Source organism: Lytechinus variegatus, chromosome 11, assembly GCF_018143015.1.
Source record: "Lytechinus variegatus isolate NC3 chromosome 11, Lvar_3.0, whole genome shotgun sequence".
In the NCBI taxonomy this organism is placed as follows: domain Eukaryota; kingdom Metazoa; phylum Echinodermata; class Echinoidea; order Temnopleuroida; family Toxopneustidae; genus Lytechinus; species Lytechinus variegatus.
In genome coordinates, this window is record NC_054750.1 from 10,047,651 (window position 1) to 10,075,344 (window position 27,694).

The window sequence follows — 27,694 nt, forward strand, 5'->3', positions numbered from 1 at the left end:
ATGATAAAATGAAACATTTATGATAAAATAAGGAAAGTGGGGATGTTACATCATCAGCCCATCTAATAAATATTAATGATGATGTACGTATAATTGTTTCCACAAAATATTGATAAAATTTAAAATTCAAAATCTTTGTTATTTGTTATCCGAGTATGATGAAATCTTCAGCATTTTGCTCTGAGAATGAATATGATACTTTGAAATTGTCTACTACCTTCTTACTCTGTAGTATTTCTAGAGTCCTACCACAAGCCTAATTTCCAATCATTAATTTAGTAACATTGTATCATGTTAACTTAATAACATTGCATGATTGTCATATTCAATCTATTACTTATCTCATAGAAGCCTATCTATTATGATCAATTTCACTTCTGAAAGGCGTAGCAAGATTTATCCTGAGCGAAAACTCTGCCAAATTGGGTTAGTCTGAGGAATCAATATTGTTGAAGGGAATTTAGCAGCTTGTCATCGTCTCGGATCTGTTACAAGAACGCCAGTTTGGAAGCAAATTTGATGATCATGTCAGTTGAGGATGTTGATGAAAATGATGAGCTAGAGAGAGAGGGGGGTTGGGGATAAAAGAGAGAGAGATTGAAAGACACAAATAGATAGATAGATAAATGGATAGATAGATAGGCAGACAGACAAGAGATATTATGCTTTATAGATAATTGTTGATAATTTGAGAATAATTAATTTAGAGTTACTTAAGAGAGAGAAATGATAATAAAAGTGATGGATGGAATTAAAGACAAGGGGGGGGCTAAGAGATATTGAAAGACAATGTATATTTAGCCAGAGAGAGAGAGGGAGAGAAGAGAGATATAGACTTAAAAGAGAATGGGCAGTTTAAGGCAGTGAGAAATGGATGATAAGATGCTAAAGAACAAAAAAAGAAAGGAATAGTAGAAGTGAAAGACTTTATTGAAGAAGAAAGAGAGGGAGTGGGAGAGAAGAAAGAGGAAGTAGAGAGAGAGGGTTAGAGAGAGAAGGAAATAGATCAAAGAAATATTTTGGAATAGAATGGAACTGAATATTTGAGTGATGGCTAGATTATTTTCCATAATTATAAGGTTTGATAACCACCACGTGTTTGTAATGGCCACCTCAGGTTAAGCATGTCCTGAGGCAAGAATTGTTGGATCATCACCGAGTTGACCTAAATAACAGCAATTCTCAAGATGTCAGTTCAGGTACAAATATGTGTCATATATTCAGACATGATCAAGTGTATCTGAAGCTGAGAAATGGTACCAATCTGGGAATTTCAATGTGAAAAGGACAGGATGTACTTACTGTTCAGATTTGGTGCAACACAAATGTGCTGTTTAAGGATGAGCTTTGATGCCTCAAGTAAAGGAGACTTCTGTGAAGTTTTGCATGATAACATATTCTATTCAATAACATTGATTTCCGAAGGCTAAGCAAAATTTACTTTAGGACATTTATAAAAGTTACAATAAAATGGAGGTGACAACTCTCAAAGTAACAAGTGCACTGTAGAAATTTTAAGATTTGACACTAACAGGGAATTGAAAGAAACAAAAATAACTTTCAATTAAGCTACACTACATAACAACAAAATAAAAATAACAGGGCAGCTTATATGCAATATGTCAAATGAAACAGTTAATTAATCGTAAACTACAAGGAAAGTAGACAAATCACTCAGTATATTGATCACAGTATGATGTTTTCTTTTCTTTAGTATTGTCTTAAACATGAAAAGATATTTTGTGAGAACTTTTGAAGAATTTCATACATTCATTATCACACATAATGTGTTAAATGAGCTCCTTTTTCTGAAGCAGTGTGACTGAATATTGAATAAAATGGTGGAGTAAAAACAAGTGTGATCCAATTCATGAAAAAGTTGTTTTATAGTTATTTTTATTAACTTGAATTATTAGTTGTATGAATTATCCCCAAGTATTCATTTTCCAAGCAATTTTTTTTCCATGAGGAGATATCATTCTAAATTAAAAAGTATGTCAAATTGGAGGATTTAGATGCAAAATCCTTTCCAATCCAGAAATGACTATGATAAGGATTCACAAATCCAGTGGGGGGGTGGCACATCCGACCCGTGGCCCCCCTCCTTTGAGAGCCATATTCAATATTGTTTATATAAGTGTGCCATTTTTATATAAGTGTGTTATTTTTATACAAGTGTGTCCCCCTTTTCAGAGTTACAGCATAATTTTTTTAATGGGAATATGATGTTCAAACACAGGAGAGGATCTTTTTTCTTGCTTGCCAAATTTTCCTCAGGGAAAATGTGCCCCCCCCCCCCTTGAAAATCCTGCTGGATCTGCCCCTGGATGGGGATATTTCGGTTTCATTGCAATGATTACTATTTTGTGAAACTAGGTCACTAATCCTACTGTTGAAGTGAGTACATTGAAATTAGGGCAATCAAATGAATGAAATTCTGGATATTCTCTCTTCGGTGGATTACCATGGCTTTAGGAAGGCAGATATATCTCTGTGTGATATCTCTGTTGTAGGTTTTTTTTAGTTGTGCATTAATCTGTCTGTGTTATGGTGGAAGTTGGCCAAAATTGCTATTGATTTTGCATTGCATTTTACAAGTTACTCACGATTGACATTTCTTAAGCTTTAGTTTTGTTAAATATAAAATGCAAAATGATTTATCGCTGAAATCTCCCTTATATGATTTTATTTTGTACGTTTGGGTGGTGCATTAATCTGCACTTATTATGGTGGAATTGGCAAAAATTGCTATTGATTTTGCATTGTATTTGACAAATCACTATTGATTGACATTTCATGAGCTTTTAAGGCAAATAGAAAATGCACAATGATTTCTTTGATATAATGTCATCTCTGCTTTTGGAGAATTCTGACATACCCTTTTGATCAGTGCATAGATATTGAAGTCTTGTTGCTTCATCACTTTCAGAATGATATTGCAATTTCCATTTTATATTTGTTACAGATGAAAGATGTTTTCCTTCATGTAGACCATTCATTATAAAGAAATATTTGAAATAGCGAATACTGTAGTTTATAATGTAAACCATGTCCATTGTAAAGAAATGCTTGAAAATATCCTCAATTTATACAGACAATTATGCTGGAATTGTGACTGTGTCAGCAAGCAGTCCTCCAGATTCTAAAAGCAGATAGTTAATTACACTGATTCATATTTCACCGAAAGAAATGCATTCCACTCTTTTTTCTGGGCATGTTGCTTTACAAACCATTTCTGGATGTTGGATAGAAGAAAGGACATAGGTGTCCCGATGGTCCTGTGTTACGGGATTGGAAACCTCATTTATGAAATGAAATGAAACATGATACCAAGCTATCATCTGCCTACTCTGGGGGAATATTAACCCATTAAAGTAGAAAGGTGTTAATGAGACTCTAACCTTTAAAGCCATTGGTTGAGTTTTAAAAATCTTGGCCTCGTGCATGGCCTAGCATGCTATTAGTGTAATATGGGTAATAAATGAAACTTTAGGAAATGTCCTTCAGAAAACTGAATCACGTCCTTCACATTGAGTGAAAATATACAAATGGTTGTATGTTCCACTCTTTTTTCCTACATATTAGACCGACAAATACTCCAAGAAGAATGGTCTTGTGAATAATGATATTGATTTGAGAATACTAGACCCCGTTCTCATTATACTTTCTAAAACGAGTATACTGGAAACTGGTTCAGGAAACCAATTTGAAAAATCGCTTTGGTAGCGTCATTTGATCACCCGAAAGTGGTTGTTAGAACCACTTCACGTAATGTGGTCTTGTTGCTACGGGATTTCATGCTCTCTGTGGGGTGACATATTTTGCGCGAAATTTAAAACTGCCGTGTAGACATTCTACATACATATTGTGTGGAGTAGCGCACTCAAAAGTGTGAAGATTGCTTCCCGAAGAACGGTTGTGTCCTCACGCTAAAACAAGTTTAATTGGGCAAAGCGATCTTGAAAACTACTTTGTAAGGTGGTTTTCCAAACTAGTTTGGAAGATCGCTTCCAAGACCACTTCAACCGTTCTCATTACACGTTAAACGAGTTTCCACTAAATAAGTTTCCTGTAAACTAGTTTAGGACAGTAATGAGAACGGGGTTTTATGCTACTAACATGCAGTCAGTGACATAATATCTGTTCATTGATCTCATATTACAAGAGAAAAATTGCAGTGATAAGACTGAACTTGGTTTCAACATGAATAGATCTGTGGGGAGTGGATATTTTTCAGGATTGGGAATGATTCACACTTACGGAACCTCCCTCCCTCAGTTTGAAAAAGGCCTGCCTTGTATTAAATCACCATTTTTATCAAGATTTGAATGTTCTGAAGCAGTTTTATTTTAAGGGCCCATGAAATCATGATTGATCCTTCAAGTGTTGGGTTTGAATTCTGCTGGGTATTGCAGAGCACTCAATCAAGCATGGTCGAGAGATGTATTAAATATGTATAGTTTGGTGAGTCATGTTGCATCCTCAAATGTCATCTCTTTTAATGTTGTACCCTGATGATCTTCTTTTTTCTATAAAGTCTTTTATAATTGTGAATAGGTCTACACCCATTCATTTACCTCTGCTTACTCTCATCCTACATGGTCTTATATATGGTCAGCTCATATATACACCGATAATGCTGTCTGTGGTGTGTGGGTTTTAAATGGTTGATATTTGTTCGGCCGTGATCTGGCAAAACTACGTAAGTCATTTTTTGGCGTTTTTCAGTTTTTTAGTGTTTCTTATAATTTTGAATACGCTCTTTCATCTGTCAAAATTTCAAATTCTAACTCCAATTATTTTGGGAGATTCGAAACCCAGTTTTTGTAAAATTCTCTAAAAAATCACTAAATTTAAAAGGCAGAACTACGTAAGTCGACTTACAAAAGTAGTTTTTCAAGCTTTGACGAGAATTAAAAGGCAAAACTATGTAAGTCTACTTACGTAGTTTTGCCAGAACAATAGCCGCAAAAGAAGAAGGTGATTTATCAGGCAAAACTACGTATCTCCCAAATTCTGCATTTTACCGGTCGCCCTCGTAAATTATACCGCAGAGCGAACGCGCAGCTAACTGTCTGCATGATGGTCTGCCGCCGCGGCTGCACATGCGTTTGCCGATTGTGTGTGCATGCTTCAATGTGTGTAACGTATGTGCTTTGCGTATGTGTAAAAATGCGCGGCAAAGACACCGGATAGTTTTGCCTGATAATTTCGCAATGTTTAAGAGATACGTAGTTTTGCCTGATAAAACTTTGCCATGCGTAGGACATACGTAGTTTTGCCTGATAAACATTTGCCACGCGGCCGCGTACCTTGTGACATACGTAGTTTTGCCTGATAAACATTTGCCATGCGGCCGCGTACCTTGTGACATACGTAGTTTTGCCTGATAAACATTTGCCACGCGGCCGCGTACCTTGTGACATACGTAGTTTTGCCTGATAAACATTTGCCACGCGGCCGCGTACCTTGTGACATACATAGTTTTGCCTGATAAGTTAGAACATACGTAGTTTTGCCTGATAAAAAGCTCGGAGTGTGTCATCGATTTTATCAGGCAAAAGTGCGTATGTTTTAAAAAAAGTGGAAAATTAGAAGATTAAATGAGTAAATCAACTAGTTTTTGGTGCCAATAGCTTATATAAGTTCCGCAGATCAAAGGAAAACAAAAAAAATCGATATACCATTTTCCACTTTTCCAAGAAAAGCAAAAGAAGCAATGTAAAATATTCAAGCTCGAATATCTCGGAATGGCAAAAAAGGAGATACGTAGTTTTGCCAGATCATGGCCATGTTGAGTGATACATATTTAGATTAAACATTTTAAAAAGTAGTACAATTTTCTTTACAGAAGCCTAAAAATTACTTTTATCGGTAAATTGCCAATCCGTTTATTACCAACTCGTCCACTAATCAGTGGTCTACCTCCATTTAGTATAATGCCATTCCATCCATCAACATTTTGTATAACAGCCATTTGGTCCAATAATCACTTCATCTAACCACTAGTTCATCTTTGACCACTTTGCCTCATAACCAGTTGGTCAATATCCAAGTTATTGTCATTCACTTTGCCTAATTAACACTTAGTCCAATTAGACCAAATGGAATACATGGACTACTATCTATGGACTACATGGCTATTGGACCAATTGTTTATTAGACAAAATGGTGAGTGGAAGAAATGGCAATAAGACCATGTGAATTGATGGACGAATTGATTGTGGACCAAATAATAGTTGACGAGTTGGTAATTGGACGAATTGGCATTAAGACCAATTGAAAATAAACTTGTTCATCATAGTAATATTATATGCTAAATAATCCCCTTAAACTGATAAATTAAACTGAGAAATCCCTCTTGGGATAATGATTCACCCCTTTTAATCCCCATTTCATCTTCAGAAGTTTATCTCACTCGGACTAATCAGTTATTCGCAAAAGTACTGAAAGAGCAAAAAGTCAGTGGAATATCTATATTGTTTATAGAAAATTGAGGATGGTGATGAATTATGATGTTTGATATTTCTAGATCACTTAGCCCATTGTTTGTATACAATGAAAGCAGTGATTTATAGCTCGGCATATGAAAAGGTACAATGTACCTCCTTAATGGCCATTCGCATCCCCTTCAATTCACCCATGAGATAACTCTTTCCATTCCCCGAGTCGTCGTATTTCAATTGCTAATCTGACGTTGTCTGATACTGTTCATAATATCCCTCCTCTTCTTCTTAAATTCAAAAGCCTTTTTACAAAAGAAGAGTCACTTGGGGTAATTGGTGAAATATCTATATGTCAGAAGTTGAAAGTATCCATTTTCATGCACCCAGGCCAATGGCACTATTTGTGTTTGGTCCAATATGTCATCTAAAACCTTTGGGTGGTTTATATGTGAAATAAAAAGAAATGGTGAATAACTATTACACCAAGGGGTATAGAATACATGGAAATATAACATGGTAAAACTCAAGACATTATATTTATCATCCCATTTGATGGTTAACAACAACAACAGCCACAATAACAAAAGGTGGTCCTTGCTATTAATTATAATACAGGGTTGGGGAAGAAAAGTGGCAATGGAAAATGATAAAACACTGCTTAAAGTAGCGACTCACCGCTGGATAATTGCATGGGATCTGCATGCCATCATCAATTTTCGTACAAACTGTTCTAAACATTGTACAGTAACAAGAAATCGATCATCGAGAAGAGCTAGGGATAATGCATTGGGAGTGAACTGGTACTGAAAGCTTCCATATGACCCACTTCCGGAGATAGAGGTAAAACAAGTGTTTTTTTATCAATATTCTTGTGTAAAAGTACACTAGCATAAAGGGGGTATCCTCTGTTTTTATCATTTATGATTGTGTAGTTTGCATTTCTCTCTCATGCTGGACTGCATTTGTAATCCTAGCTCGGGTAGTCCATTACACTCATCCTCACTCACAGATCAATATTAAAACCCGGATTATTTAGTTCATCCCTCCTTCCATCAACTTCTCGCTTAACATGGTCTCTATCTCGATGCCGACATTTCCTAGTCTCCGAGTGCAATCTCCGATTCGCTGCCACCACCATCGGGGGAAAGGGAAGCTCTTTGCATTAAGTTGAGGAATGCATGTTTGGATGTTTTTAGGAAAATGTTGAATTGTGTCTTAGATTGTGACATTTCTGGATGATGCTTTTAGGGTGGTTGTGAGTTTTGAATAAATTGTGGATGTCTGTGAACCACACACCGACCATGGGACAGAATGGCAGAGGGAGAGAGGGAGCAAGGAGGGGTGAGAGAGAGAGAGTGAAAAAAGAGCAGAACAAGATGAAGAGTGAGGAAGAGTGAACTTGAGTTATACATGAGCAATGTAAAGAGAATTTATAGTTTATGGAAAGTGTAAGGGTAAGAGAGTGTGGGATAAGCCAGGAGGGAAGATACATTTAGAGAGGGGGGGGGGGGGCGGAGGCGTAGCAGCCTGGAAGTCGAGAGAGATAGAATATTGTGAAGATCATGGACCACAGTAAATAGTGATGACTGGGATTGATATCTAGGATTGATAAATTAGAATCATATCAAGTTTACAGTGTAAATTATTTTAATGCAAATAAAGTTTGCAAATATTCATGTATTATTTTCATGACCAAAGCTCGTTTTTAATGAAGCACTCTTCCAGCAAGCTAAGGCAGCTCCATGAACAACAACAAAAGCAAAATAGACTCCTGATGAAGAACCTAACACACTGTTCTCAACTTTGAGACCCATTTTCTGTCCATTTCAGAACTGTTACCATAAAAAGGAACAAGAACCATTTTCAACACAGCATTATTGTCGCCTATATACTTTCTCCGGTCACCATCCATACAAACCTATTTGCCAATTGATGAAAGAAAATAAAGCAGTGTTCCTTGTGAAAAGACTACCCATCATCCACACCAGATCATCAGTCTACCACAGGAGGCCAATTTAGAGAGAAAGCACGTATCCGGCAATGAGGAAGAGATGATAATTGAAAAACAAACTTTGGCGTTATTTGCCCAAGTAATGTAGAGATAGAGAGCCGGAGAGGTGATAGACAGAATAGGATGCGTTTCATGGATGATGTGTGTTTGCATGTTTGCCGTATCATTCTCGTCTACTCTTATGCAATAAATTTACTTACAGGGGAAGGATAATTGGTTTTTATGTAACACTTACCAAATCATATTGATTTCTTTCAAAGGTTTTCTATGTGAGGCGAATCAATATGGGGTTATAGTCTTCTGAATTAGATTATCGTGAAGTTGGAGAACCTTTTTGACAAGATAGTCACCACAAAGCATTTGAGTCTAATTGTGAATTTTAGCTGATTCAACATAAATTGATATTTCCCATCAAATTAACTTTAAAATGGTTTTGTTTGTGGAGTCTTTTCATTTTCATTCACATAGACCAATGTTATAAAGGGGATTTCCTTTCTTTGACATTTTTGGAGAGTTGGAAATTACACAGAAGCTACAAATATGTAATTGTAAAGATAAAATGATATCATGCAGAAGCCATAAATATTTAAAGGAAACGATATGTTGTTTTCCATTATTGAAAATTTTGATGAACAATTTTCAATGTAAATAGTTCCTTATTTCAGAAAAATGCCCCTTTCCCTACCACATTCAACATTCTACCTTTATTGTATGTGTTGTTTTTCAGTTTACAGGAAAATAGTGATCTCTTTGTCCCTGAAATATAGTCAATTCTATCTTGATGGTCAAATGTATCATTTCTTCTTTATCTGTTCTTATCTACATGAACTCCTTGGAGTGGTCAGATGTTGTGATATGTGGTCAGTAAATTACTGCACAGAAGACGTTTGAACTTATCTAAAATCTAACCACAATATCAGATGGACACCTGAGGCCATATGAATTCCATAAAAAGTATAATCTCATCCTTGAAAGCATTTGAAAGCGCCAAATCATTTAATCATAAAGATGAAAAGATAAACTGTGTTTCGCCTGAAACCCAATTACCCATTCCTCTAATGGTGCGGCCAGGATCACATTTTTATTACGGCGTCCACATTCCTTCAATATCTGGTCAAATTGGCAACGCCGTAAAGTCCGTAATGAAATCTGAAGAAGCAGTTTGTTATCTCATTTCTTCCTCATTTATTTCGAACAGAGGGTCTTGCAAATTTGATTGCTTTAAACTAAACACACAAAATGAATTTAATTCGGGGAATGATTACTTTTCGTCTGTGAGGTAATTCTATCAATCTACTGGATTTAAAAGCAAATGAAGCCCAAAGTAATGAAATCCTGTATTATTAACTTCCCATCCCCAAACTCCATGACTTTCTGGATGTCGATGAACTAGCTATATAGCTAGCATTGCTTTCTGAAAATAGATTGAGGTTGAAATTTAGTTGAAGTAATTAGCAACTTGTAATTCTAATGAATATAGAATTTAAGGGGCAGAATAGTCAAAATAATGTAGCAACTTTTGTTTTTTATATGGCAAGATTTATTAACTTTCTTAATGATATGTCAGTTCAGTATCATTAAACAGACATTTTATTTCCTTTGTCATGTATTGAGTCTTGTATATTTTAATATTAGGAGTTATAAGGAACAGGAATTTTTCAGATCAATTTTTGTAGATTTATAAGGGACATTGGTTAAAGTGGTCTGAAAGAAGAAAATTGTATATGAAGTTGTCAGTTCACAGTTCAATTATCACCATTTTAGCAGAAATCTAGAAAATTGAAACTTTGCCCTACTTTCACATCTAACGTAGATCAAGTTTAAGATGTTTTAATTTTTATCAGGGAAACACAGGTTTTTTATGTGATTTGTTTGCTATTTGTATGATATTCCTATTACTACTACTGCTGCTACTACTACTACTACTACTACTACTGCTGCTACTGCTACTACTACTACTACTACTACTACTACTACTACTACTACCAATAATACTACTAATTCTACTCCTACTCCTCCTACTACTAGTACGATATTATTACTAATATTACGTCTACTATTTGTACTGCTACTACTACATGTACTACTATTACAAGTAGTAGTATTAGTAGTAGTAGTAGTAGTAGTAATAGTAATAGTAGTAGTAGTAGTAGTTGTTGTTGTAGTATGTGTACTTTTACTTCTGCAATAACATCTACTACCTATACTACTACCATTACTATTACTACTACTACTACTTCTTCTTCTATTACTACTACTACAACAACGATTAGATCAACTACTGCTGCAGTTGCTGCTGCTGCTGTTGCTACTACAACTACTACTACTACAACAACAACTACTTCTGCTTTTTCTCTAATTACTGCTACTACTTCTACTACTACTGCTACTAGTTCTCATCCTTAATACTTTTCTCTGTCTTATATCTCCACATTCAGCTCTAAAAATCCGCTTCCCACGTTTCTATGGCAATTCCTACCTCTCGATGCCGGTACCAGCATACAAGTTATACCAGTCTTTCTTCATAACCATCTCCTTCAAGCCAGAGTCTCTCAACGGGAGACTGCTCTTTGCTAGCCAAGAGGAGGACGGTAAAGGAGACTACATAGCCATAGGGCTGGTCAATGGAAAGGCAGTCTTCAGGTAGGTCCCACTTTTCTCTTTTTCTTTGTTTTACCAAGAATTTGATTCATTTTTGTCTCACTCACCAGAAGTGAAGGCGAGATTTAAGGATCCAAATGTTGTCTGTCAGAAATCTAATGACACATAACTCCATAACCGTAAGTCACTTTTCAACCAAACTTGAATGGAAGATGGACTTGGGGGACTTTGCATGTTATGCTGCAGTCGGAGGTAACATGGTAACGTCAAAGGGCATTTTCAGGTCAACGTTAAAGTTTACATGCAAGACTCTCTTATGACACCTAACTCTTCAACCATAAGTCACTTTTCAACCAAACTTGGATGGTAGATGGACTTAAGCGACCTGCATGTCATGCTGCAGTCGGAGGTCACATGGTTAGGTCAAAGGTCATTTTCAGGTCAACATTAAAGTTTACGAGCAAGGCTATTATGACAAGTGTTATTCCATCCCAGTCATTTCACAATGAAGTTTCGATACAATTCTGTTGCATGCCCTCGCAAATAACAATATTTCTGGTTATTTTCATCAGTGGGCAAGACACAAAATCGCTTTTGCCTTGTTCTTTGTGGTATATTCAATTTGATTCATTAAATTAATCATCTGTAATGTGTGTTAACTAAGCCTGTGTGGAATTTTACAATTCATCATTTTTTAGGAGAGCATGGTTAGTATTACTATTGAGGTTTCATTTGAAGTAGCCGCCTTGTTCAGGCTTCCATTATAGAGTATGTTCTTTTTTTATATAACTTTAATGTGCCCAGAAGTTTGTACATGACATTTCAGCTACTACTCATGATACAATAGTAGATTGGCAGTAAAATATCAATCCATTTAGCTTTGTGAAGCTTTATCTGCTACCTTTGAGAACCTGAATGTCAACTTTTGCCTGGGGAAAGATGTGGGGAATTAAAAGGAATGAGATAAATCACACCCTACTTGCAAGAATCCCTTTATTCTGTATCTTCTGTGAATGGCTTTTAACATCGCACAAAGTTACTTGTGGTTTTAGCCTTGAGAAGAAAACCATTATGATGTCATTGCATGTGGTTGCTAATCCTATTCTTACGCCTCCAAAAGGCAATTATAATCTTTCATATCCTAAATTCACTCAAAAGTAAGATCTTTACTCAGTGTCAGCCAAACTGTTGCCTATCCCAACATTGAAATCCTTTCCTTGTCGTGGATTACAATGAGCTCTGACTTAAAAAAGACCTAAAGTTCATATTCCAAACCCCCGCATATCCAGCAGCTTTTTGGATGTCAGATTTCGTTTGAAATTGAAAGATGTTCATGATGAATTATGCAGAGCCTTTCTTTGCACTTAGGAGTGAAACCATATTTCATGCTTTTTGGAAAATTGGTTGAAAATCCATACTAAGCCAGCTTGACCTTTTTCCAAAAGACATTGTTTTTCAGTTCTCTTCACATAATAACAAAATATTTTAGGCATTTGGTGTTGTCCGCCAGGGATGATTGTTATATAAAGAAAAACATTTCCTTTTTTCTTCAAAGGAAAAAGTCTTTGAATATCATAATTTTTCATTCTTGCACTGAAATGTAAGCATATTTTTTAGTGATAAAGTGGTATCATTTAAGATTCTTGTGAATCATATCATTCTATCAATTGCATACACAGTAGAGCCCATGAACTATCCTTAAAATTCCAATAAGCTATTTGATATAATGCAATATCAGTATCCGTTCAAGGGGCTTTCACACATATCAGCATACGCCATTGTATATATTGCAAGCCATTTTATCAGTTAATCCTATTTTTACATCAAGAATTGTCATTTCTTGACAACACTAAATAATTTATTTATATCAAGAATTGTAATTAATTGATAAGAAGGCTTACTAACCAAACGTTGGCACACACTGGCTATCATGTTCACATATAATATCTCTTCTTTTCCTTCATAGCAGATGCGTCACTAGTATCCGTCATAGATTGGGTTTATTACCCCACTATAGGGCCTTTCGTACCCCGTCAAAAGAGTCTTTATTACCCCTCCATGGATCCTTTCATTCCATATCAAAGCCAAGGTTAACAAACTATTCAGCCCTCCAATTGCAAAAAGGAAGCAAGTAACAAAAGTGATATTTCCCTATGAACAAAATGTTTTGTGTACGGATGTTAATGTTTATGCCATGAGTGTTTGCCTGATATATCGCTTTTAATGATAAGTACTGATACATTAGATTTCATTCCGGGTTCAAACACAGATGTTTAGTAAATTAGAATGACTCTACATGTACATAATTTCAAGAAATTAGTCTTGAAATTCCACGGAACACAAATACAGGATTTTCATGTAGATCGAATTTCTAGGACTGCTGAGAATGTCAACAGACCGCAAACTATGCACATCTCATGCTTTATATGACTGAATTTTCAAACTTCAAATCATGACGTCCCATTGTTGAGTTTTCTTGCTAAAAGTTGTTTCCATTTAATATGGTAGTATACTGAGTTTTGCAGGATCAATGTCAACAATTGCTTTTGTTTCGAACTATCCACTTCTTTAAACTATGTAAAATCTTTGCAAATTCACTTTTTACTGTTTTTTTTATTCATTCATTTTCAAAACATTGATACATAATTCCATGGTCCAAAACTGAACATTTGTCACTTACTTCCCTTTTACCATTCCAGAGGAGTATTCCACCTCAGGCCATTGTTGTCTATCACCACAATTCTATCATTATCCCAATAAATATTCTTTATTTTCAATTCTTATGTATAATCCCTGGCATATACACCAATTGATGCCAAACTGTGGTAGGCTGACTTACAAAGGAAGATATTATACTTTGATAATGGATTGTAATTATATTGGTGCCTATATGAATCATCAATACACTGACTCAATAGCCCAAATTGACATGAATTCCTCTTTGCGATTTAAAACTGGAGGCGGATGGATTTATGTCCACATCTGTGAAGTCAAGTTTATCAATACCATTCATTGTACTTGCAAGGCTCCGTAAATGACTTATATTAAAAAAAAAATCAAGAGTAAATGTCAGACAAGCAAAGTCCAGTTATCGTGTGGGTGTTGCGGTTTTCTAGACCATTCTTCTCAAAGCTTGGCCAAATTTGACAGATTTAAATTGCAAATATCACAATGCAGTAGTATGTAGATTATATATGGACAGTATGACTAATTTACATATGATGTAGTTAAAAAGAAATAGTGATATAAAAGAGTGCTATAGATTAACCAGGGGATTGGGTTAATCCAGTTATAAAAATAAACAAAGATAGACAGAGAACGCTATGACTTCTGTCATACATGTAGATCTAACAATATTGCAGTCACCGGACTACGGCAGTGGCATATTTTAACATAGACATGCGATTGAATACAATCCCTGTCGCTCTATTAACAGTCCTTTAATTGGATTTCAGCATTCGTAACAAGCCTACCTAAACATTCTAGGGCTCCTCTTCATGGTGCAACGGTATTCTGTACTTGTATAAACAGAACAGAGGCATTCAATGGATGGCCACTATTAGAACTTGTGCTCTAATATTAGCAGTTTCTATTTGAATAATAATAATGGTGATGACGATGATGATTGTGATGATGATGATGATGATGTTGGTGATCATAATGATGATGATGATGGTGATGGTGAGGATAATGATGATGATGATGGTGATGGTGAGGATGATGATGATTGTGATGGTGGTGATGATGATGATGATGATAATGATGGTGATGGTGATGATGATGGTGATGATGGTGATGATGATGATGATGGTGATGGCGATGGTGATGATGATGATGTTGATGATGATGATGATTTTGATGTTGATGGTGATGATGATGATGATGATGATGGTGATGATGATGATGATAGTGGTGATGATGATGATGATGGTGATGATGATGATGATGATGGTGATGATGATGATGATGACGGCATTGATGATGATGATGATGACAATAGTAATAATAATACCCTTCTCCATTCTCAAATGTCAAGCACCTTACAAGCAGTCAGAATGTAACATTTTTAAAATCTCTGGCATGACTCAGGGATAGAACCCATGACCTCCTGTTACAATTTTGATAATTGTTTATGACCTTTTGCCCTCACTTAATGCTCTTATTATCATAAATATTCAGAGATACAAGATAAAGTGAAATTATTCAATACATTATCATATCAAAGAATTGATATTACTTTCAATCACAAGTTGTTAAATGACCCCCTCCACTATACTGTATATCTCTGTTCTCACATTTTGAGATGTATAAATATTGTTGTATAATTTTGCTAATGACCACTGAGATGGTATAAAAAGGGAGATGTACCAAGAAACAGATCAATAAAATTTGGCTCCAAGATGGTTTGCACGTTCTGCACGCACGTCTGAACTCTGACAGATCGTGTAGAACTTAGGGGGAAGAGTCGCCGCCGCATCGCCCGGAGTGTGTTTACAGAACACGCCCCTCACGCTTGAATTCTTTAATTGTGGAGAGCCGGACGGTTAGCAGGATTTCTCTTTATTCCTCCCTCGGAATGACTCTGGAATTGGCCTTGGATACCCCCAAAATGAATCGATAAAATCAATCTGTACGAATTTGTAAAGAGATTCTATTACACTGTCGGCCTACCGTAGAAGTGTTGGATTGTCAGAGGTGTCTTTGAGAAAGTGAAAAATTAAATAATTCAGGTGACAAGTATCTGTCCTCCTTCAAAGTGTTTCTGAGAAAGGGTTTCCTATATTTTGTTTCTATGGATTGAAAGAAAGTTAGTCTCTGTTTCTGTCACACTTTCTCTCCTCTTTACTCTTTTTATCCAGTTGCCTGTTGGCCTTTTATTAAGAACCACATCATTTTATTATTGTTGCAACTATTACATGCATCACTAGAACTACAGCCACATCATCATTATCATCATCATCAGCATTATCATTGTCATCACCATCATCACCTTTATCATTTTCATGGTCATCACCACCACTTTAACATTGTCATTATCCCCATTATCATCATCATCATCATCCCCATTATCATCATCATCATCACCTTCATCGTCATCATCATCACCATCACCATGACTACATTCATTATCATCATCATCACCACCACCACCATCACCACCACTACATTCATTATAATCATCATCATCGTCACCACCACCACTACCAGACCCACCATAACTGCCTCCAGCATGACCAACATTGTCATTGTCATCATCAACACACCACCACTTCCACCACTGAAGTAAAATGATCAGTATTCCTTTATTCTCTTTTTTTTTACTTCTCAGGTAGGCTGCTTTTTCTTTGTTCTTCATTTTGTTAGTAAATTCGGTATTATTATGATAACTATTATATCATTATCTTTGCCATCAGGTTTGACTGCGGCCAGGGTGCTGCCGTGATCACCAGTGAAAACAGTGTTAGCCTCTACAAGTGGCACACACTCAAGATCGGGAGAGACCATCGAAAAGGTTGGCTTCAACTCGACGATGCTCAAATTGTCCGGGGAAGCACACCGGTAAGTTCTCTCACTTACACTTCGATAACATTTACAACAAAAGCGTTCTCAGATCAACAAGAAATAAAAATATTTGTTTTTTACGGGTGTCTTTCTATTGATAACTGCGCCATCCTACATTGATATATAAGGGGGCTTTTACAATTGCTCGTGGGATCAATTGGTCACAATATATGTGGCACACAATCACAGCGATTGTAAGCAATCGCACCACCAAATGTGAAAGGGGCTTACCATACACCAAGAATCCTTCTGCTGCAACCATATAGAGAATGAAATAATTTCATACCCATGCAATATTGTGATTTTTTTTTATTGACATGCGTTTTGAACTACCTCTTAAGTTGTTTATCCTGGCTGAAGCGGCCTTAACTAAGTAAGCAAGTCTTAAAATGTTATACAACAAAAATAGTGAATATTCTTGTGATGGTGCCAAAATTTTGCATTCGGTGAAAAGGTTAAAATTCATTCCTTTCTCTCATTAAAATTTGTATCATTGCACTTGCCTGCCACTTGTACATAGAGGTATTGACTTCTATGAAAGTACAAAGGAAAATTAAAATTCACAGTTTTCCTGTTTTTATAGACTGGGTAGGAGATAGATAAACACTTGACTATTTCCTATTTCAGGTCATTGCTACTCTATATGAGTCACTGTTATAAGAACATAAGATATTGTTGTAAGAATTAGATAAAAAGTACAATTTATCTTGTACATTGTATTCTGATACCTCGGCATAGACACCGATCTCATCACGCTTTCTATAACTAGTTTACTGGAAATCGATTCAGGACACCAGTTTGGAAAATTGCTTTGCTAGCGTTCCCACTTGATCACACGAAAGTGGTTTTCAAAATCATTTCACATAAAGCGATCTTGTTGCTATGGAAACGCTCTCAGTGGGGTGAAACTTTTCTTGCAAAATTTGAAACTGCAGCGTAGGCATTTTACACCTGTCATGTGTAGTAGCGCGCTCAAAATGTGCAAAGATCGCTTCCCAGAGAATGGTTGTGTCCTCACTTATGCTAAAACCAATTTAACAAGGCAAAGCAATCTTGAAAACTACATCGCAAGGTGGTTTTCTGAACCGGTTTGGAAGATTGCTAAACTAGTATCCACAAAACTATAATTTCTGGTAAACTAGTTTTAGGAAAGTAGTGAGAAGTGTGTGTAAGATTTAATATTGGAAGTTTTTAGTAAAATATTACAATGAGACACAGGATGGTTAAGCATATAGGGTGCATTTATACTTCATTTGGAGAGGCAGAATGAACGTCGGCATTCATCGTAAACGCTTATCGGAAATTGCACTTCCAAAGATTACTGTTAATGCTTGTTTATAATTTTACAAGTGGATAGCATTTCTTTTTACTCTTTCTCAGACATTTTGGGTGAGTTTATGATTGGTGTTAATATACACAAGGTGTAATGAAAACCTTAATATAGTAATATTTATTAGATTACATTTTCTTCAATTGTCTTGTGCTCTTCAAAGAACTTTTTTTGCACAGATTTTTAAAAACTATTGTTTATGAGGATCATCAAGGACCTTTGTCATCCCCCCCCTTGATGCCATCATATTTTTATATATTCTTGCTAAATGAATAATGACATTAGCATGCAATGCACGGAGAAACATTTGACAAACTGCAATGTCTCACCAATGTTTTCAGTTAGAGCAAATTGAATTGGCAGTTAATCCGTTTAGCTACATGAGTATACTCTTTCTCATGCGCCAAGAGAGGGGCCAGCTAGGAACTCAATTTTTGCTTTGGATCAACATACATGTTGCGGTTTTTGTTCCCGTTTTTTTTTCTTTCCAATTTTATTCAAAATGGGTAAGATGTGAGAAAAAGGCAAGTAGCATCTAAATCAGGTATTGAAACACATTTCAGTTACAACATATCTTTCATTCCATCTTGAATAGGGTGTATACTCCAAGGTCACACTTAGGGGAGACCTCTTTGTTGGAGGCTACAACGTGAGTGCAGAGATACGGGATGGTCTGAGGGTCAAGCACATGTTTGAAGGATTTCGAGGATGTATCGAGAGCATCGACATTGCAAACATGGACTTGGATCTTAGGCCTCAACCCAAGGGTTCCATGGTAGGCGGACAGAATGTTGGTGAGTTGTTATTATCTTCATGAACTTTGACCTATGATTTCATTCTTGAGGTTACAGCCCTTTATTCTTTGAGTGCACAATGTACATTGCAAACATGGACTTTGGTAATTAAAAGTTCCATGGTTATTTTAAAGAATGCTGATGATTTGTGAAGGATGTTGACCTTTTGTATTGACCTTTTGACCTTTGAACAAGGACTTTCCTGAGATGACAACTTTAATTAATTTGGGAACAGGGATGAAAAATTCATTATTAACGTGATCTAAACTCAAATGTTTCAAGGTTGAAGGTCATAATGCTTGTAAGTTGTTAAATGCAATTCATTTTAATTTGACCCTTGGCCCTTGACCTTTACAATAATCTTTACCAAGGGACATCATTCATTATTCCAGTTTAAATGAATGTCCTTAAACTTGGTTAGGCCTACTATAAAAAAAATTCAATGGATGGTAGACTGAATGTTGTTTAATTGTTGGTAATCAGGACTCTTTGACCTCATGCAAATGGTATCTAAAAACAAAAATTGTCCTTTCACTTGAAAACATCAATAAAAAAGAGCATGAATTCACAGCAACAAAAGTACAAATCAGATGATACATTTCAAATTCAAAATATGTAGAATTGATCAGACCATATCCTCTGAATTTCTAATCTTGAGTAATTTCAGGGGCCCTTATAATGCGAAGCTTAGCAATCATCGTAGAACAGTTTTCCATGATTGATTGCATTGACTACAACATACAGATGATCATCAAAATCAAGCGTATGATTAATTGCTAACATTTGTCTTAAATACGGGACTAGAAAAATTTGATTGACAACTGATTTAGTGCATTAGATATTTATTGCTGTAACTTATTTCATTATTAGGGAGACATAGTATTAACACAAGTATGAAATAATGAAAAAATTATGATTTTATGTAAAAAACTGAAAGTGGGGATGTGACATCAGCCCACCTAATGAATATTCACGGTGATTGTTTTCACAAAATATCGCTAAAATTTAAACTTCAATAACTTTATTATTTGTTATCCGATTTTAATGAAATTTTCGGCATTTTGCTCAGTGAATTCTACTCTATGTATTAAGATATGAATATTTTCAGCCCGAACCATCCCTGTAATCTCTTGACCCTGTGTAGGTGAATGCAGTGAAGGTGTATGCAAGCATCATGTATGTACCAATGGAGGGTCCTGTATCAGCAGGTCACCGGATCAAGCCATGTGTCTGTGCCCCCTCGGAACACACGGCTCCGTGTGCGAGGATGGTAAGTCCAGTTGTGAATGAAAGTGCACCCTCCCCTGTTTCACACGCAGGCTATGATCAGGTACACTGCCATGTCCTTTGGATAGGGTGTTGAATAAAAGCCTAGAAAATATATGAGTGTATGATTGAGACCCATGTTGCTGTGGTAGAAAGGGTAGTGAGAAATATGCTCCAAACAGGCTATGGTCAGTTAAATGTGCCTTTTCCTTTGGATAGGATGTTAAATGAAGGCCTAGAGCAAGTGAGAGTAATTGTGCAGAATGATTGTATTATATCCCTAAAAATATTACAATAATGATCCTTGAACCTTGAAGAGTAATCCCTTTCAGCAGCTTCAAAACTATCCCGAGATGAAAACATTCTGTGTACCAGTGCTATGGTGAACTAATTTGAAATTTCACTTATATACATTAAATGTAAATATGCACCGTGCAAGTAAAAACTGCTGATGATAATAATACTCAATATTTTTAACGCGCTTTTCCCAACATGGCCCGTAGCGATCAATATATACTTTACTCTATCTAAAGAAATTTTTTAAAATCATGATAACTGTGACTATAACTATGATTCATTTGCTGATGTTTTAACACACATGTGCATAGTATGTGAGATATGTCATCGTATATATTTCCTAGAGAGCCAGCCACACACATAGCCGAGAAGGGATTTATACCTGATTAGAAACACATGGTTGTCCCATATATTTTATTTTGATTTCACTACACACAACCAATTTATTCGTTTTATTTTGATAAAAAGGTAGATTACAGTTCACATTTCCCTCCTCGCATGGAGGTGGACTGGTACCTCACATGCCAGCCAGATTTTGTTTCATATTTTTGCTTGAAATACCCATTTTTTCTTAGTGATTATCTAACATGCTTCATTAATTTGAATATTGTATCTTCATTTTACTTTTGAAGACTTAGAAGTTCTTAATTCCTTAACAATCTTCTTCAAAATCAAAATGCAAGAATATCTTTCATCTTACCACTTTTTTAGGTACATCATTTTTGTCTCACCTGCGAAGCAGAGTGAGACTATAGGCGCCGCTTTTCCGACGGCGGCGGCGGCGTCAACATCAAATCTTAACCTGAGGTTAAGTTTTTGAAATGACGTCATAACTTAGAAAGTATATGGACCTAGTTAATAAAACTTGGCCATAAGGTTAATCAAGTATTACTGAACATCCTATTAGAGTTTCATGTCACATGACCAAGGTCAAAGGTCATTTAGGGTCAATGAACTTAGACCATGTTGGAGGGATCAACATCGAAATCTTAACCTGAGGTTAAGTTTTTGAAATGTCATCATAACTTAGAAAATATATGGACCTAGTTCATGAAACTTGGACATAAGGTTAATCAAGTATCGCTGAACATCCTGCACGAGTTTCACGTCACATGACCAAGGTCAAAGGTCATTTAGGGTCAATGAACTTTGGCCGAATTGCAGATATCTGTTGAATTCCCATCATAACTTTGAAAGTTTATGGATCTGATTCATGAAACTTGGACATAATAGTAATCAAGCATCACTGAACATTTTGTGCAAGTTTCAGGTCTCATGATTAAGGTCAAAGGTCATTTAGGGTCAATGAACTTTGGCCGAATGGGGGTATCTGTTGAATTACCATCATAACTTTGAAAGTTTATTGGTCTAGTTCATTAAACTTGGACATTATAGTAATCAAGTATCTCTGAACATCCTGTGCGCGTTTCAGGTCACATGACCAAGGTCAAAGGTCAATGAACTTTGGCCGAACTGGGTGTATCTGTCGAATTACCATCATAACTTTGAAAGTTTATGGATCTGATTCATGAAACTTGTACATAAGAGTAATCAAGTATCACTGAACATCCTGTGCGAGTTTCAGGTCACATGATCAAGGTCACAGGTCATGTAAGGTCAATGAACTTTGGCCATGTTGGGGTTTTTGTTGAATAACCATCATATCTCTGTAAGTTTATTGGTCTAGTTCATAAAAAGTGGACATAAGAGTAACCATGTATCGCTGAACATCTTGTGCGAGTTAGAGTAGTATTCAAAGTCAGCACTGCTGCTATATTGAACCGCGTGATGCAGGTGAGACGGCCAGAGGCATTCCACTTGTTTTACACTTATCTGCCTTTTTATGATTTTTGTTTAATTCATATTTTTTTTAGTTGACTATAAGTTGTGTATTTAGATTCCTGTAATATCTTTCCATCTGTTAAGCTTCATCTTTGCTTTGCAAATGCGTTTGAAATATACATTTTCATCTATTCACCTCACTGCTCACTCTTTCTTTCTCTCTCTTTCTCTCTGATTTACTCTCATCCTCAATCCCCCCCCCTCTCTCTTTCCTTCTCTCTTCATGTGTATGCATACTTGTATGCTAGTCATACTCAAAGAGATGCGTTCAAATCATAAGATTCATGCCCTTGTTACTTTGAATGAAGATGAATGAAAACATTGATGCTGCATTGTCTGGTTACTATTTAAGATTCTGTTCTCTCTCGCTCCTGAAGGAAATCAGAGAAACATTCATCTTAGAAAATATTTCATGTAAATATCAATGTTCCCATGGTAGTCCTACAATGTTTTTGACAATATTGCAAATCTGTCCGCAGGCTAATTTTGCCCAGGGCTGGGATGCAGGTTGGTGTGAGGGGGTCATATTATCCGTCTTCATAATGATAATATTTATGATAATATGGATAATGATACTAATTACAATGATGATGATGATAATGACAGTGACGATGATGGTGAGGAGGATGATGATGATGATGGTGTTGATGATGATGATGATGATAGTGATGATGATGATGGTGATGATGGTGGGGATGGTAGTAATGATGATTAGGATGTTGATGATGATTATGACATTGCTGATGATGATGATTATGATAGTGGTGGAGATGATGACGAGGATGACAATGAGAAAACAAGGCGACAGTGGTGATGATGTTTAGAATATTGTCACAATGATGATGTTGACAATTATGATAACGATTAAGATGGAGATTTGATTGCGATGACCATGATGACGTCATGATGGTGTTGATGATGATGATGATGATGGTGATGATGATGGTGGTGATGATGATGGTGATGATGAGGATGATGATGATGGTGGTGATGATGATGATGATGGTGTTGATGATGATGATGGTGTTGATGATGATGATGATGATGGTGATGATGATGATGGTGTTGATGATGATAATGATGATGATGGTGTTGATGATGATGATGATGGTGTTAATGATGACGATGATGATGATGATTATGATAATGATGATGATGATGGTGTTGATGATGATAACAATGACAGTGACAATGATGATGGTGATGATCTCATTGATTATATACATTCTAAAATGATATTAGTAATTATAATTATGATGAAGGAAGAAAAAAAAATAGAAAATAGGATAACCTTATGAATTTAGTTTGCACCTTCCTTAGGTCACATATTTAAAAGACGTGACTAAAGTCATTCAAATTCAATTCACTACAATTTCTTTGCATATTCTGTTCAATTCAAATCATACATACATTGTATAATACCCACATATTGTACTCCAACATGCAGAGAATACACCATGAATGGGGGTCAGGTTATATCCATGATTATATCTACCGCTTTGGAGGCAATCTAATATATATGTCTAGATTCATCAAACATTTAAAGAATACAAGAAAGAAAACGGTTTCGTTCTGACCTAGAAATATTGACAGCAACTGATAGAAAGAAGGCAAGCCTTGTCAAGGCGATTATTTTGAGAACTCTTAGATTGGAGAATGTAATTGTAGGCCCGGGAGGGGGAGTGGGTACTTAGTACAAATTTACGATACGTATGTGCCGCAGTTGAGACACCATTTTCAGCCTAAATTTCCATTCCAGAGCATCATCAATATATATTGCTATGGAAATTCCTATTTTTCTCCATTCGTATGACCCTCAAATTTGTGATATCTCATTCCAGCACACGCCTATCAAGAACCAAGAACTACTCAGCCGGTCGGTGAGCTCGATCAGCACGCATAGCCACAGCGTCTGGCCGCTGAAACTCCTGTGCCCATAGCTAACTTTCGCTAGCCCGATATGAATGTAGCAAGATTTTTAGTTTTTTTACATAGCCGCTGCCAATTACGCATACGATTTAATGAGTTCCGGAGACCCCTATTTTTTATGTAGTTAGTTCGAGAGCATTGCATTTTTAGCAATCATTGATCCATGAGCCGTTCCTTTAAGGCGGGTTTATTGGGTCTACAAGCAATTCGTTTTCTTCAAGATACCGCACGGATTAGAAGATTGATGATGAAGATGATGATGATGATGGTGATGATGATGATGATGATGATGATGATGATGATGATGGTGGTGATGATGATGGTGATGATAATGATGAGGATGGTGATGATGATGATGGTGATGATGATGATGATGATGATGATGGTGATGATGATGATGATGGTGATGATGATGGTGGTGATGATGATGATGATGATGATGGTAATGATGATGATGATGGTGATGATGATGATGGTGATGATGGTGATGATGATTGTGATGATGGTGATGGTGATGGTGGTGGTTGCAGTGGTGATAGTGATGCTGAGGATGATGGTAATGATGATGATAATGATGATAACAATAATAATAATAGGCATTTATATAGCAAAATCTATCTTGTTTAATATTATCATTACCCTGGCTTTTGCTCGAGTTGCCTTTCAGCACTCAGTGCATTCAAGGAATTAATCCTGCCGGGTACCCATTCACCTCACCTGGGTTGAGTGCAGCACAATGTGGATAAATTTCTTGCTGAAGGAAACTACGCCATGGCTGGGATTCGAACCCACGACCCTCTGTTTCAAAGTCACGAGATAAATCCACTGGGCCATAACGCTCTACGATGATGAGGATGATGATAAGGATTAAAATGAAGACGATGATGATGATGATGTTGGTGGTGTTGGTGATGATGGTGTTGGTAATGATGGTGATGAATTATTCAAGCTAATACTCTGTCTCCCATACACAATGAGAGGATGTTCCAAAGTTTGTTAAATGATCTTTATTGAGGAAGCTATGCATACCCCCTTTTTTGCATAGATTGCATGTTGCTGGGAAATGATACAATGGCCTGAAAGCTGCATGTAATAAAAACAAACCTGCATTGAACTCTTTTCATTTATTTCTGATGTAGAATACTGTACACAAGAAAAAACAGAATTCATGTCCAAGCATATCGTAGTCACATGTGAAATCATGCCCTTAATGTTTAGAATTCACTCTGAGGACAATATAATGTTTAAACACAGTAGACATAGAATGGGGTTAAGTCACATTACTGTATTCAAACACATGTTGACATAACCAGTATCATTATTCCTGAAGGCCATACAGCTAAGAGGAAGATATTGAAATACAACAACAGCAATATCATGCAGGACTGGAAAAGGGGAGAGGGGTTGGCGGGCTGTGGTAAGGGTTGGGGAATACAAAGGTTACAGAGATGAGGGAGGCGAGGAAGAAAGAAAGAAAGGAAAGAAGGAAGAAAGAAAGATGGGAAGGAAAAGTTAGGAGGAAGAGAGAAATAAAAGAGAAAGCAGGAGAGTGATTAGGGTTAAGAAAAGGGGGAAGAGGAAATTGATGGAAAGACTGAGAAATGGAAGGAAAGAAGAGAAATCGAAGGAAAGGAGGGAGAAGGAAGGAAATGGAAATAAAGAATAAGAAGTGGAAGGATGGAAGGGGAATTAAAGGGATGAATAGTCTGGGAAAGGTAAGGAAAGGTGTAAGGGAGAAATGAAGGGAGGGTAGGAGAGGGTGAACAAGAATGTGAACAGAATGGGAGAGGGAAAGTGCAGGGGGGTTAATGTTTAAGAATGGGGGAAGAAGAAGGGGGAGACTAAATTAGGATAGAGGTATAGGAGAAAGCTTGTTGACAAGGGGAACGGGAAATGGGACGCACATGGGTATCTAGAATAAAAGAAGACCCTCCCGCATCCTAGGTTCATGAGATACCCTTTGTAGCTGCTCGTTATGTTTTCATTAAAACCCCTTTACTCAAACGTGAGCCCAGGGCCATTCCGTAGATACAGTCCTGGTGGAGCTTGAACTAATATACTCATGTACCGTTACTGTGGCAACACAAGCATCATCATACATGCGTTTTCATTTCCCCCAGGCATGGCGTGGAGACATAAGTGACTGTTGAGCCCTTCTATCGTCTGCTTACGGTGTCGCATCCAGAGTCGAAGCTAAGCAAGCTATCGTAGAGTGAAATAGGGCAATATTGAAATAGGGCAGGTGGATAAGCTATATCAACATGAGGGAATAAATGTCGGTTGTAAAAACTTGATGATACTTACGATTACCCCTCTCCCTCGCATGAAAGGAGGTGTTAACAGTAGGTGAAATTATAGATCTAACACCAAACCGACTTGAAAACCAGCATTGTACAGATGCAATGTGTACTCATTGATCGTAACACATCAAAGTGTAGACAAATAAGAAATCGTCAAATGCTATTATTGTATCTAGATTTTTAAATCATATTTTCAAAGGGAAATTAAGAGAGAAGAGAGATGGAGGATAGCATGGGTAGGAAAGAGAGACAGGAAGGGAGAGAGCACAATTAATGGATGAAAATGTTTTGAAAATAAGTGTACAAAAGTGGGAATATGTCTGCTTTTAAATGTATCAATGTCAGTTTCATTTTTTTTAGAATGTGCATGCACAAGATACAAGTATCTTCTTTGACAGAGAGTGAGAGTAGAAAGAGAGCAATGTAATTGTTTTCCATACGATTTGTCCTTGCAGAAAGGCATATTAAAATCTGCATAGCAACCCAGAAGTGGAAGAAAATGGAAAATTGTCTTCGGGAGAGAGTGAGAACTATGAAAGACCTCTTCAAAATTAATGTCTAATTTTATGTTTATTAAAAAAAATGCTTGACATTCATGAGGTGATTTGATGGCTACATTGATAAGTTTTTGATAGTAAGAGAGAAGAATGATTGTGGACAAATGGATTTTATGAAAATATGTCTCTCTCTGATAATTGCCTGATTTGCCCTCTTGCCTATAGTCACTATGATTTCTCTGGCCGTTGTTTAATAACTCAACTTGCAATATGCATAATCAGCATAGCCTTTTCTCCATATGAAGAGAGCCTCATTAAAACCATATTCTCTGATTTGCTTGTTCAAAATCAAGAAATCCATTCTTACCCAACTCGACAAGTACACAATTACCACATTTCCCCAGTGCGCACTGTTCTTGCCCTTAAATCATTTGCTTTTACAGGGCCTTCCTTTTGGAATAATTTAGACACCCATATAATTCAGGCGCCCTCTTTATATTCTTTTAAATGTAGGCTGAAAATATTTCTTTTACAATCGTACGCTAGTGGATAAGTGCCTTGCTCGAGTGACTATCATGTAGAACTCTTTATAATGTATTGATTATTTTCATTTTATTTATGTCGCTTCATTGCGTTAGGAGTTTTTAATCCTTGATTATTTTCTTCTGGGAACCTATATGTCTACAAGCTTTTAATAGGTTCCTCATATTTCACGTAATTGTATTTCCTTGTTAAATACTACAACTATGTATTTTTTGTCATCATGTTTTCATAATTGTGTTCAAGATGTATGTTTTTGTGGAATGTGAAACAATAAAT

The 27,694-nt window shown here is 36.4% G+C and overlaps 1 protein-coding gene across 2 annotated transcripts in view; it reads left to right on the forward strand.

Annotated features, from left to right (window-relative positions):
• Positions 1-27,694, forward strand: part of LOC121423646 (pikachurin-like) — an 81,902-nt gene that overhangs the window by 46,183 nt on the left and 8,025 nt on the right. For both annotated transcript variants that reach the window (XM_041619060.1, XM_041619061.1), the window contains 4 exons: positions 10,896-11,100; positions 16,473-16,617; positions 18,546-18,744; positions 19,889-20,014. In XM_041619060.1, coding sequence (XP_041474994.1) covers positions 10,896-11,100; positions 16,473-16,617; positions 18,546-18,744; positions 19,889-20,014 — 675 coding nt within the window. The remainder of the gene's footprint in view (positions 1-10,895; positions 11,101-16,472; positions 16,618-18,545; positions 18,745-19,888; positions 20,015-27,694) is intronic.